The sequence below is a fragment of the Podarcis pityusensis genome, assembly GCF_964106645.2.
Source record: "Podarcis pityusensis genome assembly, chromosome: 14".
NCBI classification, from domain to species: Eukaryota; Metazoa; Chordata; class Lepidosauria; order Squamata; family Lacertidae; genus Podarcis; species Podarcis pityusensis.
The window spans coordinates 25,788,945-25,805,291 of NC_138039.1; the positions used below are offsets into that span (position 1 = coordinate 25,788,945).

At 49.1% G+C, this 16,347-nt stretch overlaps 1 protein-coding gene and 1 long non-coding RNA gene across 3 annotated transcripts in view; one reads left to right on the top strand and one right to left on the bottom strand.

Annotated features, from left to right (window-relative positions):
• The first annotated feature begins 1,106 nt into the window (after window positions 1-1,106).
• MAP1A (microtubule associated protein 1A) overlaps window positions 1,107-16,347 on the top strand; it is a 36,320-nt gene continuing 21,079 nt past the window's right edge. The window contains exons 1-2 of one of the 2 annotated variants that reach the window (XM_080980145.1): window positions 1,107-1,238; window positions 7,387-7,488. In XM_080980145.1, the coding sequence (XP_080836271.1) occupies window positions 1,109-1,238; window positions 7,387-7,488 (232 nt within the window). In that variant the 5' untranslated portion in view covers window positions 1,107-1,108. Of the gene's footprint in view, window positions 1,239-7,386; window positions 7,489-13,748; window positions 13,870-16,347 lie in introns of those variants that run through there. The other variant, XM_080980146.1, reaches the window with a different exon arrangement.
• On the bottom strand, window positions 1,291-7,394 carry LOC308462505. Its single transcript, XR_013979185.1, has 4 exons — window positions 7,285-7,394; window positions 6,202-6,301; window positions 4,754-4,835; window positions 1,291-2,792 (listed from the first exon to the last, which is right to left on the bottom strand). It is a non-coding gene; the product is annotated as an uncharacterized lncRNA (long non-coding RNA).

Genomic DNA, 16,347 nt, shown 5'->3' on the forward strand with positions numbered 1-16,347 from the left:
GGGTAGCATATAAATAATATTTTTTTAATTAAATTATTGTTGTGGAAGTGAATTCCATCATTTAACTACGTGCCATGTGAAAAATTCTTCCTTTTGTCTGACCTAAATCTTCCAGTGTTCAGCTTCACTGTATGTCCCTAGGATCTAGTATTTTGAAAGAAGGCAAAGGGCAGCTGTCCCCTTTCTCCACACCATGTATAATTATCTATCACTCCTCTGCTGCCTTTCTTCTTTCTAAGCTAAGAAGCCCCCAATGCTCAGCACCACCTTCTGCCCTGCCAAGAACCTGCAGCCCCTTGGGGAAGGACACCAGCTGCTACCGTGGAGGTAAAAGAGGAAGGTTGGGGAACTGGCTGGCAGGGCTGCCCTTCTGAGGGAGGAGGGCTATAGGGTCACCAGAATTGCAGGAGCCCCGCAGGTTGCCACACCTCATTCTGCATTGTAGACAGGCGCTGCAGCTGGGGGCCAAGGCAGCTTCCCCACTTCTTCTCGTTTGGAGGCCGCTGGCCTGACGGAGGGGGGGGGCAGACCTCGGGCCGGCGGGGAGGGATCGCCTTCTCGCGGCAGGCAAAGGGGTTTGCTCTCCCTTGCCCCACGCGATGGAAAGAGGGAAGGGTCGCCCTCATTCCTCGGTGCCGGCTGGGGATACATCACCGGAGCCCAGCAGCAGGAGCAAAAGCTGGATCAAACCCTGGCGCGTAGGGGAAGAGGCTCCACTAACAGAGATAAGAGCCTGTTGGGCTTCAGGACAGCGGCTGGGATCGCCTCGGGTCCTGGAAGGAGCGTGTATATCTCTCCAGGAGAGGAGAAGGAAGATGCAATTCCGCCCCGCCCCTCCCAGCCCGTTCGACGCGGGCCCCGCCCCTTCTGTGACTCCGCCCCACGCCCTGCTTATCCTAAGCACGCCTGGGTAGGTGGGCGGGGACGCCGTCGGGGGGCGGGGCCACGGGAATCCCCGCCCCAGTGCCTCGTGGGGCACGTGCGTTCTGAGCAGCCAATCCTCGCGCGGCCGGCTCTCCCCTTAAGAGGCGCGCGCAGGAGGCTGCTGCGGCATCTGCGGAGTTGGGAACCAGTTGCTATGGGGACGCCGGCGGCCGGGCCTGTCGCCATGGAGACGCCGGCGGCGCCCGGCAGCGGGAGGCGGGGGAGGCAGCGGCGGGGCCACGCGGTGCTTGCCGTGATCGGCGAGGTCGGCACCGAGCAAGAGCGGGAAACGCTGCGCCGGAGCCTCGAGCGCGGTAAGGACGGGCGGAGGGAGGGAGGTAAAGGGGAGGCCTGCCGGAAGCCGCCGCCTGCGCGTTCAGCACCCTGGAGAGGGCCTGCCGTGTCGCCGCCGTCGGGAGCACCTGAGGGGCGCGTGACCGGTTGGATCTGGCCCTGGCGCGGCGCTCCCTGGGCCGGAATTCCCAAGCGCGGTGGCGTCCCCATCCCCGGAGAGTCCGTGGCGGGGAGGGGGCGGGACACTGGCCGCCAAGAGGAGGAAGGATAAGCGGGTCGCCAGGCCCAGCCGCCGCCGCTGGACCTGCCCAGGGAGCTCGCTGAGCGGGGCGGCTTCTTCTGGCCGGAGCCTTCTCCTTGCCCGCTGCTACCTGGACAGGAGCCCCCGAGGCGCTACTCCCTGGAAGATCCACCTGGCGGTCAGTCTTCTTGCCATTTTAATTTTGCCGGTTCGGGAGTAACTGAAGACAAATTTGCTCTGTCATCTATGGGAGAGCCCGGGAACTGTCATCGTTTTCGTCTATTAGTCCTTTCTTCTTAAACTGCTGCAGTGCCCAGAAGTACAGGACTCCAGCTGAAGGCTGACCAAAGCAGAATTTAGCGGTCCCATAGCTTCTCGTGATCCAGACACTATGTTTCTGTTGTAGCCTAGAATTGTATTAGCCTTTTTAGTAGCGGCATCACATTGCTGGCTCATTTTTAGCTCATGGTGTGCTAAGAAACCTGGCTCTACTGTCAAGCCAGGTGCTTTCCACCCTGTACTTGTGTGTCTTGATTTTCCTACCTAAATGCATAATGTTGCATTTATCTGTGCTGAAATTAAATTTGTTACTTTGGTCCAGTTCTTCATCATGCTAGACTCACCTTGAATTTTGTTGGCTTGGTGTTATCTGCTGATTTGATGAACATTTTCTCTACTCTTTTGTGTCCAAGTCTTTTATACAAAGTTGTTGAGCCACCAGCTACACATCTGCATAACAGTAGCAGGTCTTTCATGTGGGGGTGGGGAACCTTCATAGGCAGCATTCTGGGAACTGTTTGTCAAAGGTGGGCAGGACTAGAAGCAAAATGAGTTGAGCAACAGATGTGACTCTTCTTAGTACAATAGACTACAGCCCTGCCACAATAAAGCCAATGATTTCCCCGCACACCCTTCTCCATCCACTGACACAATTCAAGGACACATTTCAGCCAGGCAAAAGCCCTATAGGAGGAACTGGATCCAGAGCCCTTGAGGGTTTTGGCTTGGGGAAAGTCTAAAGAGTTGGATAAGGAGTTCTGGAAGTCTCTATTCTGCCCCTGAATCCAAGAGTCCCCAAGCTTAGTCTATCACACATTTTAGCAGCTTGTCAACAAGAATATTGTGGAGGAGCTTGTTGAAAGCCTTGCTGAAAACAAGCTATACTACATCTTGTAACATCCCCCTGTTCTATCAAGTTAGCTGTAAAATGGGGGAGGTAGATGAAGTTCGTCTGGTATGACTTTTTCTTAAGAAAATTGACTTGTAGTTGCATTTCTGTCTGGCACAATGTTGCTGCTTCTGCTGGAACTGATGGGAATGATGGAGTATAAAGCTAGGAGTAAACAAATACAAAGTATATACTGTAATCTTTCCTGCAAAGGGCATAAGGAATGAGACAGTAAGTGCACTCCCAATAAGGCTTTACAGCTGGGGTGGAACCCTTAATGCCCTCTCTCCTCAGGAACTCCAGCCTGGCAGGGGGGAAAGGCATGCAACCCCACTGACCATGTATCCAGGTAAGTGAGGAAGGTTCCTCTTCTCTGCAGCCTGGAGGGTGTGGCTGGTGCTTGCCCAGCTGCTGCCAGCAAAATGTCCCATATTGGCCCTCCCCCAAGAATGCAAATCAGTGTCATGGGATTGACACTGCAGTGCTATTCAAGGACCTCCTAGTTGCAGCTCTGATTTTCAGCAACTTATGGGAAACCCACATCTTTCTTGCTGCACATAAGGGGAGCAGATGGAAGCAAGCTGGCAAGCTTGGAAAGAGGCAGGTAGTGGCTGCTGCTGCTGTTGCGGCTGCTGCTGTGGTGTGTAGTTGGTGCTGCAGTGCAGCTTTCTTTCCTGCTAGTTCCTGGACTTTCTCTCTGCAGTGAGTGTGAAGCAGGAGCAGCATGAAAGTGCCTCCTTGGTGAGCAGGAAGTAGGTGAGGGCTCTTTTCTTACCTGGCATTCTCCAGGAATGGAGTAAAGGCAGCCCTCTTGTCTCTCCTTAGGGTGATATTTGTAGCACCTTGTCAATGTGGATGGGTCATTTCAAGGGAATGAAAGAGGAATTGCCACTGTGGTTGACTCCTCCTTTGGACATATGGAAATCACCTCCTTTTCTTTTCTTTTCCTCCCCTGTGGTTGGCTGAATCCTTTTAAAGCAGTCTTACACTGCAGGGTTTGTGGAGAGGGGCTGTCTTTGTAAGTCTGGAAGGGCATTGCTTTATTCTTATTTAATTTCAAAAATACATATCTCTTGTTTTTAAATTTAAATAAGTTTCTAAAGCAATGCACAATACTGGTAAAACAGCACAATGTAAATGTAATAGCACATTATTATTAATTTTTAACTCAAAAGATCAGTGGAAATAAAATAAGTTGGACAACATAACAGGGAAGATAAAACAGGCTGTACACAATTCAGCAAATAAAATTAAAATGTTGCTCATGAAAAGCTCCTACAAATGAAACAGTCTTTATCTGGCACTGGAAACTTAGCAAACGTGTGGAGCAGCTGTATATGGAGGGCGTTGCAGTGATGGGACATAATCTCTCCAGCTACCACCTGCCTTGCTTCTGCAGGCAAAGGAAGGTTTGCATAGGAGTAGGTGGTCTTCCAGATAGCAAGGTTCTAAGGCATAAATGATTTTAAAAGGTAAAACTAGCAGTTTACCTGGGGGAAGTGGGAAATCTGGAGCTACTTTTGAACATAATGGTGTGTTCCTCATTACTAGTACCAAGCAATAACCTAAACTGCAGCATTTTACATTTCTGCATTGTCTTCAAATATAATCTAAAGATAGATGGGCATAGTATGGGCAATAGTGGCAAGGGGTCACAGCTAGTGAACCTGACTAGTCTGATGATGCAGATGCCCCAGGATATCCAAATTATTAGAAGGATTTAACAGCACTCCAAAATTCTGGGCTTGATCCTTAAGGGGTGTATAGTCCCATTCCGAATAGGCCAAAACTGTCTTCCTAGTCACATTTTATTTGTTTCTTAATTTATTGCATTTATAACTCTCCATTTCCTCCATGGAGTATGAGGTGGTATACATCATGCCCCTCCTCCTTCATTTAACTCCCACAACAGCCTTGTGAGGTAGGTTAGGTTGAGAAGCAGTGATGGCCCCTGGTTACCCAGTGAGCATCATGGCCAATTGGGGATTTGAACCCTGGTCTCCCAAGTCCTAGTCTGACACTTTAACTTCTATACCATTCTGGCTTAGATGAAATTCCTCTAAAAAGCAGTTCTGTCTTGCCTGGACTCACATAGTATATAAGCCCCCATCCAATCCATTACTGACCTCTGACACCTATTCAGAACTATTTGCTCCTCTTGTTCACCTGAAACCAGAACTCTTCCTGCTGGGACTAATGGCTGTACAACTAGAAAAAGAATATGGAATACAATATATGATCACAGCAGTGAGATTTTAATAAGCACAACAAAGACAGAAGAACTTACTATTACCTACTATGAAAGAATGGTTATTGAAATTAATGGATTTGGCCGAGATTGCAAAGTTGACATGTTAGAGAAAAATCATTGTTGACATTTTGAAGACTGAAAAAAGTTGGTTTATGTAAAGTAGAAGAGTTGGATGTTATTGTGGAGTAAGTTTTTGCACAAGCTTTTAAAACTAATAGATGGAGAATTGGAAATCTTTTCTTTTTTCCTTCTTTTTCTGTAACTTATTTATTTTAGCTTTTATGTTTAAAAATGCTGGAAATTTAATGCTGAATTCTTTATATTGTTTATTCCTTGTTTGTTTTTCAAGCTTTAATAAAAATAGCTTTTTAAAAAAATAACTTTTAGCTCCTCTCCTAAATTCAAGGAAGACTGGAAGGTCCTTGAGGGACGTTTTCCTGATTCCCACTATTTCACTTCATTCATTCAAGCAGCACCATGATAAGCTGAATGTTAGGGAACATAATGAGGAAATCTGTTTTGTATGGAGTATAGATTACAATGTATGCAACTTAAATTGGTACATATTGTTTGGTCTTAAATTGTTCTATCATTATCAAATTGAGCATACATGCTTCTTGTGTGTATGTCTTGTACATTTTAAATAACCGTAGAAATGACAGCCAGAGAGCCTGTCTTGGGTGGTCCCAGTTTCATTCTTTATTGTCCCAGTTCCTTTAGTCCTTACTGAAATTGGAATATTCTGTGTACAATTTTGAGCAGAACCTGAGACTGGATAGCCCAGGGCAGAAGAGATGCATTTCATTCAGGGTGCCCCATTGCACTGAAAGGTATTCTCCCCCCCCCCCGGTCTATTCAAACAAATTAAGCCCAATAGTGTTAGAAAAAATAAATACTTTAGCTCCAGGTCAGTCCCCTGGTACTCCAGGGAGCTTGTGGTCATAAATCTTCAGTAGCCCACTGTAATTTACTTGCAAATAACTTCAAATTGGGTTCTGCTTTGAATACTGCAAAAATATGGGCTGCTGCCTTGACTGCATCTGGTAGCACTTGCTTGGATGAGTTTCAGTTGTTGCAGCCAGAGGGTGAAGGCAGGATGCATGGAGAGACAAAGTTTCCCACTTCTGTGCTCTGTTGGAAGCTGCTGCCAAATAAACCTTCCTTGGACCATCACCATGAGCTAAATATAAATCAGCAATCCAATGCAGTAACTAAAAAGGCCAATACAATTCTAGACTGCATTAACCAATGTATAAAATGTCCACACCACAAAACTAATGATGGCACCCTATTCTGCTTTGGTCAGACCTCATCTAGACCTACCTGTGTCCAGCTGTGGTGGGCACAGCAGCTGAAGGAGTTCCCAACTGGAGTGTGCCCAGAAATGGGCAACAAAGATGGTGAGGCCCCTGGGAACCACATCCTGTGAGGAAAAGATGAAGGAGGTGGGTATGTTTAGCCAGGAGAAGAGACCATTAAGAGGTGAGATGAGACAAAACCATGTTCATATACTTAAAGAGTGTCACATAGATAATGGAGCAATTTATTTCTCCAGAGAATAGGACCCGAACTAATAGGTTAAAATTATAGGATTTCTACTAACCATTAGAATGAGCTTTCAATGGTGGAAGAGACTGCCTTGGAAGGTGGGGGGCTCTCCTTAATTATAGGTTTTTTTAGTGCAAGTTGTATGGTCACCCATCATAAATGCTTTAGCAGTAGACTGACAAGTGGGGCTGAGCTGAGGTACCTTCCAGTTCTTTGTGTGTCCAGCCTTACTCATTGATACAGGTGCTTGAATTGGTGGTAAGGACCTGGCTCCAAATATTCCTAAATGGTGCTGATGATATGGACTTATTTCATCTCACTTCCAGCCTGCTTTTAGGACTAAAACTGCTTTGGTCAGCAAGGCAACATCGATGAAGCTGATCAGCATTGATGAAGCTGGTCAGTGCAGTGTACATCACTGCAGTGTAGTATAAATCTGTGCTAAATGAAATAGGACATACACAAGCCCATTCTTCAGCTTTCCATAGTGCCAGGTGGCTGAGGCAAACAGTCCCTATGAAGGAATATTCTCTGGACAGTGTGGAAGAAACTCAACTCATGGACCTGAAGGTGACTCCCACCGCATGATGGGGAAGCCACATGGATTACCTGGAGAGGCTAAACTGCTGTTTGGAAGGACAGACTGAGCACCCTGCTGGGATAGGAAGGTGATTAGCCCTCATAGATTACGTGGATTAAAGAGCAAACTCTGAGGCTATCAGGATGCTCAGGGGCTTTGGGAAAGTGATTAGGCAGTAGAAGCTTGGACTAGAGTTGGACTCTCATCCAAGGAGCAAAGCATCCAATGCACAGAAAAGGACTCTTGTTCCTACTGGGTGGTCAAACCCACTTCCTCACCCAAGGTACAAGCCAGGCCTGTGTTCCTCTTAATCAGTGTACAGCTTTGGTCTCTTCCAGGAGAGCACATGAACTCATTCCTCTCTCCCTTTCTCTCAACAGGTCTTCGCTCATGGGACATTGACCTCTCTTCCTGTGACCTTAATCAGCAACTGAGACTGTTTGTTACGCGTCATCTTGCACATTTTTCATCAGAGGTCAAAGGTCAGTGCCCACCTTGTTTATCTTAATTTTTGAGATTTGCATTTATGCCCAGAGCTACTGTCAGCTTTGAGGGAGGCTTCTGGGGTGATGTGCTGTCTCCTGGTGGCTTCAGAAATAGGAGCAGAGCTCTGTCTGCTGCCAGCCTTACTCTTTCCTACAGTGCACTGGGATGCTAGTGGCATCTGACCCAGCCCCAAGGGAGAGTCTATGGGGCACAATGGGCTACTCCAAGTTGGGGGGGGGGTCCAAGTTGGGGGCTAGGAAGCAGCCTCAGGCTGCAGTTGCAGCACCATGGACAGCTCCAAATGGGCAGCTTGGAGTTGCTGCACTCCACTGACATTTTATGTTTGTATTGGGCTGGGGTCCTCAAACTTTTTAAACAGGGGGCCAGTTCACCGTCCCTCGGACACTGTTGGGGGCCAGACTATAGTCTGAAAAAAATATGAATTAATTCCTATACACACTGCACATATTTTATTTGTAGTGCACAAAAAACAGGAAAAACAATACAATATTTAAAATGAAGAACAATTTTAATCAACATAAACAAGCCAGGCCCAAGCCAGGGGTGAGGTGGGGTAGGGGGATCCCCTCTCAAAGTTTCTGCATTTGCATATAATATTTTGGGGTGGGGCCACCGAAGGCTACATAAATGTGCTGTTCCACACAAACTCCCATTTCAATACACACACCTTTGAAGGGGAAAGGGCAAGATATTGCTGTGGGAGCAGGAGGGAGGGAAAGAGATGCCTGCTATCCCACCGCAAGGCTGTGGCAGTTGAGGGCTGGCAGTGGAGACCACGCAGCTTGCCCTTCCAGACTTACAGCATTGGGGAAGGGGGGTGTTTGCTCCACACAACCTCCCACCCAACAGCACCCCCTAAACATCCGACTCACCCCCTCCTTTCCCGACTATTAGGAGGGAAGTGATTGTGGGGGGGGGAGAACCCTCCTCACCTTTCACCCCCCAAAAATAAAACACCCGCCCATTCAAGTGAGGGGGGGATGAGTAGGCGGATCCCCACCACCACTTCTCCTCACAGGAAGGAGGCTCCGCTGCCACTGCATGGTCCGGCCCCACTGCGCCCCCGCCACCGTTCATAGGAGGAGGGCAGTCCGGCTGAGGAGGAGTGGGAGGGCTGAGGCAGGTGGTGGCGGCAGTGGTGCAGGGTGGCACACTGAGGCAGCTCCTGCTCCTCCCGCTGCTGCTGTCTGTGGAGCGGCAGCGGTGGTGGCTTCTCCTCCCTCTCCCTCAGTCGCCTCTCTCTCGCCCCGTGCGCGCCTCTCCTCAGCTCCACTGCTGCATGAATGAAGAGCCGGCGCCTCATAAACACCCTCCTTTTCTCCCCTCCCCCACTTCCTCCTCTCCTTTGGGTTCTGCAATGGCTGGGCGGGTCAGTTTTAGGACCCTGGCGGGCCAGATCCAGCCCACGGACCGTAGTTTGAGGACCCCTGGTCTTGGGCCTGATCTCCCCACTCCTTCAGTCTCTCCCCCAGATCCTCAAGAGTGGAGACTCCCTGACGCCAGTCCTTTGGCCTGAATCCCAGCTATCACCCTGTTACCTTGAGAGTGGCTGGGGTAACTGAATCCAGATGAGTGGCATATAAATAAACAAATTATCATAATTATCATAATTATTAATTATTAATTATTAATTATTAATAATTATTATTATTATTATCATCATCATCATCCTCTCCCGCTTTCTATATCACCCGTGTTTGAGAGTGGGGTAGGGGTGGGGTGTCAAGGGTTCCTTGTGAGAATCAGGCTCCGGAAGTGCTGTCTTTGTGGAGTTGTCTGTGACAGGGGGGTCAGATACAGACTAAGGCTCATTGTTGGGGATTGAAGTTTAGCCCCTTTTCTGTTTGTATTCCTGCTATGCCTGGTGCAGCAGGCTTCTCCACTTCTGCTTCAAGATTCCTGGTAACTGCTTGGGTTCAGGGTCATGGTAGGCATCCTGAGGAGACGGAAGCAGGGTGGTGGCAGCTGGAGCTCTGCTTCTTCTGAGCCAACATCTCCTACAACCAGGGCTCAGTTCTGGCACCTCTCAGGTAGGAATAGGAATAGACGGGTGGAAAGATCAAGCTAGATATCATCAGCATAACACCACAGAGGTAGCTTAGAAGGAACAAAGGGAGGGGGCTGAGAACAGAGAACTATCAAGTCTCCAAATGGAAGGAGAAACCTGAGAAGAGGTAGCCATGGAAAAGAGACTTCAGAACCACAGGAGTTACCGTAATTCATGGAAGGATGTTGCTACATCTCAAAGAGCAAACTGAACTAAGAAAGAAAGAGATGTCAAGAAAGAGTGTTGCACTTCCATCTTTAAGGTGCCACAACACTCTTTGTTGTTGTCTCATTTATTATTCTAAGCTTTAGTGACTGACATCCACTTCCTTGCATGCAACCATGGACAGTGCTGATGAAATAATTGGGGAAGCAGCTTGTGTAAAGCAAGGAGGGACAACCCTGAAGAATGCGAGAAGTCAGAGATGCAGGAAAGGATGTAAACAGGCCTGTCTCCTGATGCTTTCCCTTCATGGAAGGATAGCAAGAGAGTCAGGAGTTTGTGTGCAGCTCATTACCCATGGTATCCTGGCCTTTGGTTCATGGCTAGATCTACACAGAGCTCAATCTTGCTTCTAACAGGTTCTGGTCTGCAAGATCCCTGGAGATTTCAGCTCATGTGTCATCACCTGTTTAACATTTCAAAGTCTCCATGCAAGTCAATGGAACGGGAGGCTTCTGTAGGATGAGTTTTATGGGTAGGAGAGGATATATTAACTGCAATTTATCCCTTTTGGCTCCCACGTGTGTAGGTTGAACAGAGTTTTAAAATCCCATCCTTGGCAGCAAAAATTTAAAGCATAAGAATTAGGCTGTAGAATCATAGAATTGTAGAGTTGGAAGGAATCCCAAGGGTCATCTAGTCCAACCCCCTTGCAATGCAGGAATCTCAGCTAAAGCATCCATGACAGATGGTCATCCAACCTCTGCTTAAAAAGCTCCAAAGAAGGAGGGTCTACTTCAATGCCTACTTTTAAAGTCCACTGTAAAGCCTACTTTTGAGCAAGTTCAGCTATGAAATAACCTGGTTTTCTATTTCTTACCCCACTTAACAAAGAATCAAGAAACAACTTGTAAAGTAAGTTTAAAACAATATTTACTTCCTTTATAACCTTCCACTGGTTCACAATAAAGGCAGCAGTAAAAACTATGCAGGCAAAACATGTATTCATATCTACAGTATAACCAGCTTCAGCCTATAGCTGGAGCAAGTGGAGGTTTGTCTGTATCCAATGCTTGTCAAAGAAAGAAAGGGAGGGAGGGAGGAAGAAGCAGGAAATGCTACATGCTCCTTCTACAGCAGAAGAGGGAGAAATGACATCACACAGATGTCTACCAATTGTATTTCTATGGTCTGAGTATCTGCCTGTCAACAATACAGCTCTGTGGTGTTAGCCCCTTCTCATGCTAACTAGCAAGAATATGTATTTCTAAAGTTTGGCTGCTAATGTCCCACATCTTCTACACACAGCTGAGTGCTTGGCTAGGCCACGGTGGAGAGTTAAGCGCATGACAGATTTGCTGCAACCTGACAAATATGAGAATCCAAATCTGCCTCAGCCCTGCTGGTGACCTGAAATATTAAGAGCATTGAAGGTCTGCCATACACTACTCTGTCCTGCCACAGTCTTCCAGTCAGCAATAGGGGTGTAACACTGAGCTGCTCCTTGTTTAATGCTTCCCAGCTCAATCTGCAATGCAAGCATAAAATGATGGATATCATGGCAAAAGTGTAAGCTGCACTCTCAGCTTCCACCCAACCTGCAACAGGGGCCTAACAGCTGTGGACAAGTATTAGACCCCTATTTTTGGAAACCGTAGGATTCAGTGTGAGCTGTGCTGCCACTCCCTGCTAGCCACAACCCCTGTCAAGGGGTTAATGAACAGTATTTGCTTTGGAGTTTGTATTAGCAGGGATAATTTAAAAATGTTTCACACTAAATAAGAAATGAATTTGCAACAAAGGAAAGAGTTTCTGCTCTAACATTTTTTTGGAGGGTGGGTGGACACACTGCTGCCCAAATCTATCTATATTAAAATATTGGACTTTTCCATTAATTTCTATAGGTCACTCTCACTTTCATCCCTCGAGCAATTTAGCCTATCAACACAATGGTCAACTCTGTCCTTTCTGTATCTGGGTGTCTCTCTTTTGCTGGAGAGAAATGGATCACGAGAGACTGGAGGAGGAGACAGCAGCACAGAGGCCAAGCTGCCCACCTCCTACTCTCATTATGCCTTATTTGCTCCCCTCCAGTTTTCTTTTCCAACTGACCACAGGTTCCGTGGATATGAAGCAATCTGAAATCTGAATTTAATCTGTGGAAATCTGAATTTAAGATTGGAAAACTGATAAACTGAAATAATGATACCCACCCATCCCTAGTGGATGGTGCTGTTTTGCCTTCATGCAAATCTGTACTCACCCCTGATCTTTGCGAAGAGAGGGAAGGAGGATGACACACCTATACAATGTTTATTGGGGAGTTGGGGTGAAGTAATATTCTTTGCAATTGTTGTTTCTTATGAGATAAGCCAGTATCACACTCTTCCATATAGAACCTCCCTGGATTGTGTACTCATTGCAGCTCAGTACATGCACTTCCAAGTCAGTTATAGGCACCTGTCAACTCCTGTAGGTGAGGCATGAAATTTTCCCTATTACTCTCTTGCACGAAGAGGCTGGAATTCCATTATATACAAAGCCCTTCTAAGACACAAATGTATTTCCCAAGCTGAAAATCACACCTCTACCCTCACAGGCACCAAGCTTTTATGTGCTGGTCATTTGTCAGGAATCAGCTGGATATCCTGTTCTGTAGACGTCTTAATTTCCTGGAGTTTTGCTGCATTCGCTGGAATGCATTATACTGATGGAGATGATGTCCCAGTCTCCCTGTTCAGCTTTCTCAGTGCTGGACAGAGAAGCACAACTCAAGTGTGTTTGCCACTGCTAGAGATATTCTGGGACAATATCTGATCTTCCACATCTTGAGTAAGATGAACAGGCCAGCCTCTACACAAAAGAAGAATAAGACCTCAGAAATGGCAACATTAAGAATTAGTGTTTGTTAATGGTGATTTCTTAATGGTGGTGCTACATATAAATTAATTAATCAGTAAGAACAGCAACAGTTTAACTGCTTTCCTGTTCTTGTTAACCTTAGCAGAACTAGTCCACTAAATGCATCCCTTGCCTGGACTAGGTTGGACATCTCCCTGGACACCTTAATTTAGACCAGATTTGAGCTGGGCTTGACAGGCAGAAGCTATAGCAGGAGTGGCCAAGCACATACTTGGCCTGGCCAGTTGAAAGGCTTCCTGTTGCCAATTGCTCTGAATGTGGCAACACCTCCTCTTCCTTCCAGGCCAGCAAATCCTTCCAACAGCCATGAACAGCACTCCCAGGCCAGAGTGGCTTCCTGGCCACAGAAGTGGAACTTCTTGCTTCAAGCCCCCAAACTCCTCCCATCTCTCTTGTCTTTTTATTTACAACCAGCCTGGCAGAGCTTAGCAGACCCTCTGGGCAGCAACTGGGGTTAAGAGGACCTGTAATTCATTTCGGTTCTCTTAATCATATGGGATCTGTACGTTCATTTCCAGGCCCAAGATGACAGCCAAGCATGGTTTAATGATGGGAGGATGCCTCCTGTTGTGGTTCCCTTTGGGCACCAGATAGTGACATTGGATGTATGCTAAAGCACATCCAAATGGGGGCTCAGCTCAGGCATGCCAAATCCTGCTCCCCCCCCCAAAAAAAATAATTCTCTCTGCAGTTGGGCATCATTTTCTTGTGTGGAAACAGCTCCCCACATTTCCCAGGGAATCTGGCTTCTCTTCCATTTTCACAGCAGCCCGTTTCGGTGACTTGGGAGAAAGCCCCATTGGAAACAACGGGACTTAATTTGGAGACGACTTGACTGCACTGTTGATGCATCCTCTAGAACAGCACTTGCGGGCTCCCCTTCCCCAGGTCTTGCAAGAGGGAAGTGGAGTGGCTCCTTTTGCATCCACAACCTGAGCGAGCTCCTGTTCTGCGGAAGAGCCGTGCAACGCCCCCCACTTCCAGCCCTCTCTTGCCCCTTTCCTGCTCAGTCGTGTGCTTGGGCAGTTCGGAGGCTTTGGGCCTTGCCGCGGCTCACGAGGGGTTAAGGCTGCCGGGGCGGGGGGGGAGCAGCTCCGCCCCCTCCTCCCCCCCACTTCGCCGCCGCCGCTTTGCACTGACAGCAGCTGCCTGGCGCAGCCCAGGCCCAGCCGGCATCGTCGCGGAGGGCAGCCGAGGGCGGAGGGACTTGTCGCCACCTCACCGGGTACGTGCATGGGGTGGGGGGAGCGGGGATGGGACCGGCCGCGGCCGGCCAGCCGGCCAGAGGGGTAGGATCCTGGGAGGACGAGGGTGGCCAGAGCCCTACGTGCATCGCACGGGCCGAGAGGAGGCCCGTCGGGGGACGGAAGGGGGGCTGCACCCCGCATGCCCGACCTCCGGAAGGGAGCGGAGTGGGGAGAGGAGGGAGGGGGCGCAGCAGCATCCTCGTACGCAGGTGCTGCCCGCCCCCCCCGGGCTTCATTGCTTCCCCCCGCGGGGACGTGCCCCGAGGGGTATCCCTGCCCGGGGGGGGGGGGGCGGACTGGTCTTGGGCAGATGGGCCAGCTAGCCCTCCTGGGACTGGAAGGCGGAGGCGCTGGTGCTTTTGCTCCGGAAGGGGCAGCTCGCAGGCTGGCTAGCTAGCCTGCCCATCAAGGCCTCCGGGAAAGGGTCCGGCCAGCGCCCCCTTTCGCCTTTGCCGGGGAGGGGGGACGCGGTGGCGGAGGCTCTTGAGCGCGCACGCGAGGCGCGCACACTGCGGCAAATTTTGCAGCTGGCGCCCGCCTGCTCCAAGTGCCGCGTGGGGTGGGGGTGGGGGGCGCAGGGAGTCAGCTTGGCGGCCTCCGGCCTGCCGGACCCCTTGGGAGCACGCCTCCTCCGGGACCAGCCCCCGCCTTCTCAGACACCGATGCTTCCAGAAGCGGTGCGGGAGGGGGGATGTTCTCCAAGAGCTCTTGAACGCTGCCGGAGATGCCGGAGATGGATTGGAAAGAAGCACTGCCCCCCCCCCCCCGCACATGCTTTCTGCTGGCCTGCTTGCCCAGCCCCCGTCGTTCCCCGCGTTGCTGCTCAGATGTCTCAGCTTAGTCCCGTGGAGTTCCCCCTCTTCTTCCAACATGGGTGCCCCACCCTCTGGTGCCAGTGAGGATGCCAGCAGCACGGTGCCAAGCATCATCTTGTCTGCCAGTCAGGTCAAGCTCTCTCTCTCTCTGACCCCCCCCCCCCAGTCCCACTGCCTCTTGGAAGCCCCTTCCCACATCAAGGGTCTTAAGCACTTTAGAGGAGCCCTGCAGCTGCAAGATCAGGCCTAAGGGGGCTCAGCTGGTACTGTACTCTGTTTTCACAATGGCCAAGCAGGTGCCCCAAGGGGAAGCTCAAAAGCAGGACAAGAGCACAGTGCTCCTCCACATTTCCTCAGCATCCTGACCCTGGAGGGAGAACACAGCCATTTGTGCTTGCACTAATTGGTAACCTTATCCCCCTCCATGAAGTTGTCCACTCCTCTTTTCAAGTTTTCCCCATTTGTGACCACCATCACTGCCTCTCCTAGGAGTGAATTTCAGGGTTTAACTCTGTGCTGCTGTGTGAAGGAGTCCTTCCTTTTGTCTGGCCTGGACCATCCTGGCTGAGCCAAAGAAAGGAGGCCCCAGAAGCCTCCTGCTGATGGAAGGCTTTTCTTCCTGCATGTGGACAATCTGTGAAAGTCACTATCTGAAGCTACAGGAACATCTGTCTAAGAACAAATCAGTGGGGCTTAAAGGTGCTTAGCTTTGGCTGGATTGTGCCCTAAGCAAGGCATTATCTTTATTGGATCAGCTGGCTGGTATGGAGGAGATACAGGCTTTTGAGTCATACAACCCTCTTTATCAGGCAGAATGGAATGGAAGCCAAATCTTGGGGTGGGGATGCTGCTTCCTCATGCAGAAGCTTCCAGTGGCATCCTGTGGCCATCCATTGCAAACGCTTCAACACTAGAGAAGAATATCAATTTGATTGCCAAAGGTTGCAGGGCATTACAGGGAGCCAGGAGGCCTGGTTGCAACCCTAGGCTTGGCTACTCAGAAGTAAGCCACATTGAATTATCTGGAACTTACTTCCAGGTAAGTGTGTGTAGGACTGAATTCTTAATTTTTTTCCTCCTCCAGGCATAAAGGCCAAGGTACAGTGCAATTACCTCTGAGGGTGAGGACTGGGTTAGTTATGCAGAAGGATACAGCCAGAGTTTGCATCCAGAATCGCTTCCCTGCTTCTCCAGCTCTGAAAGGTGAAGGGTAGTAGTGCCTCAGTCATTAGATCACCTCCTTTGTCTGCAAAAGGTCCCAAGCTTAGTCCTTGATGACATCTTCAGGTAGACCTGGGAATGTCCCCTGACATCATGGAGTCTCATTGTTGCCAATCAGTGTATAAAAAACTGAGTTTGGTGGACCCCATTGGTCTGGTTCTGTATAAGGCAACTGCTTCCACTGTGGTTCCAAAGTAGTCAGAGTAGACCGAGTGTAGGAGGCCAACCTGCTATGCAAATTTTGGAGTGGATTTTGCACCCCTGATGCAAATAATTTTGCATTCCCAAAGGCACGCCTCATGGAGTTCTGGAGACTCATGAACTCTGGAGTTCCTGTACTCGATCATTTTAAGGCTGCTTTCTTCGTGGTATTTTTAAAAACTTTGTATTATTTCCCTAAGCTACAGAGTAATTCCCAAT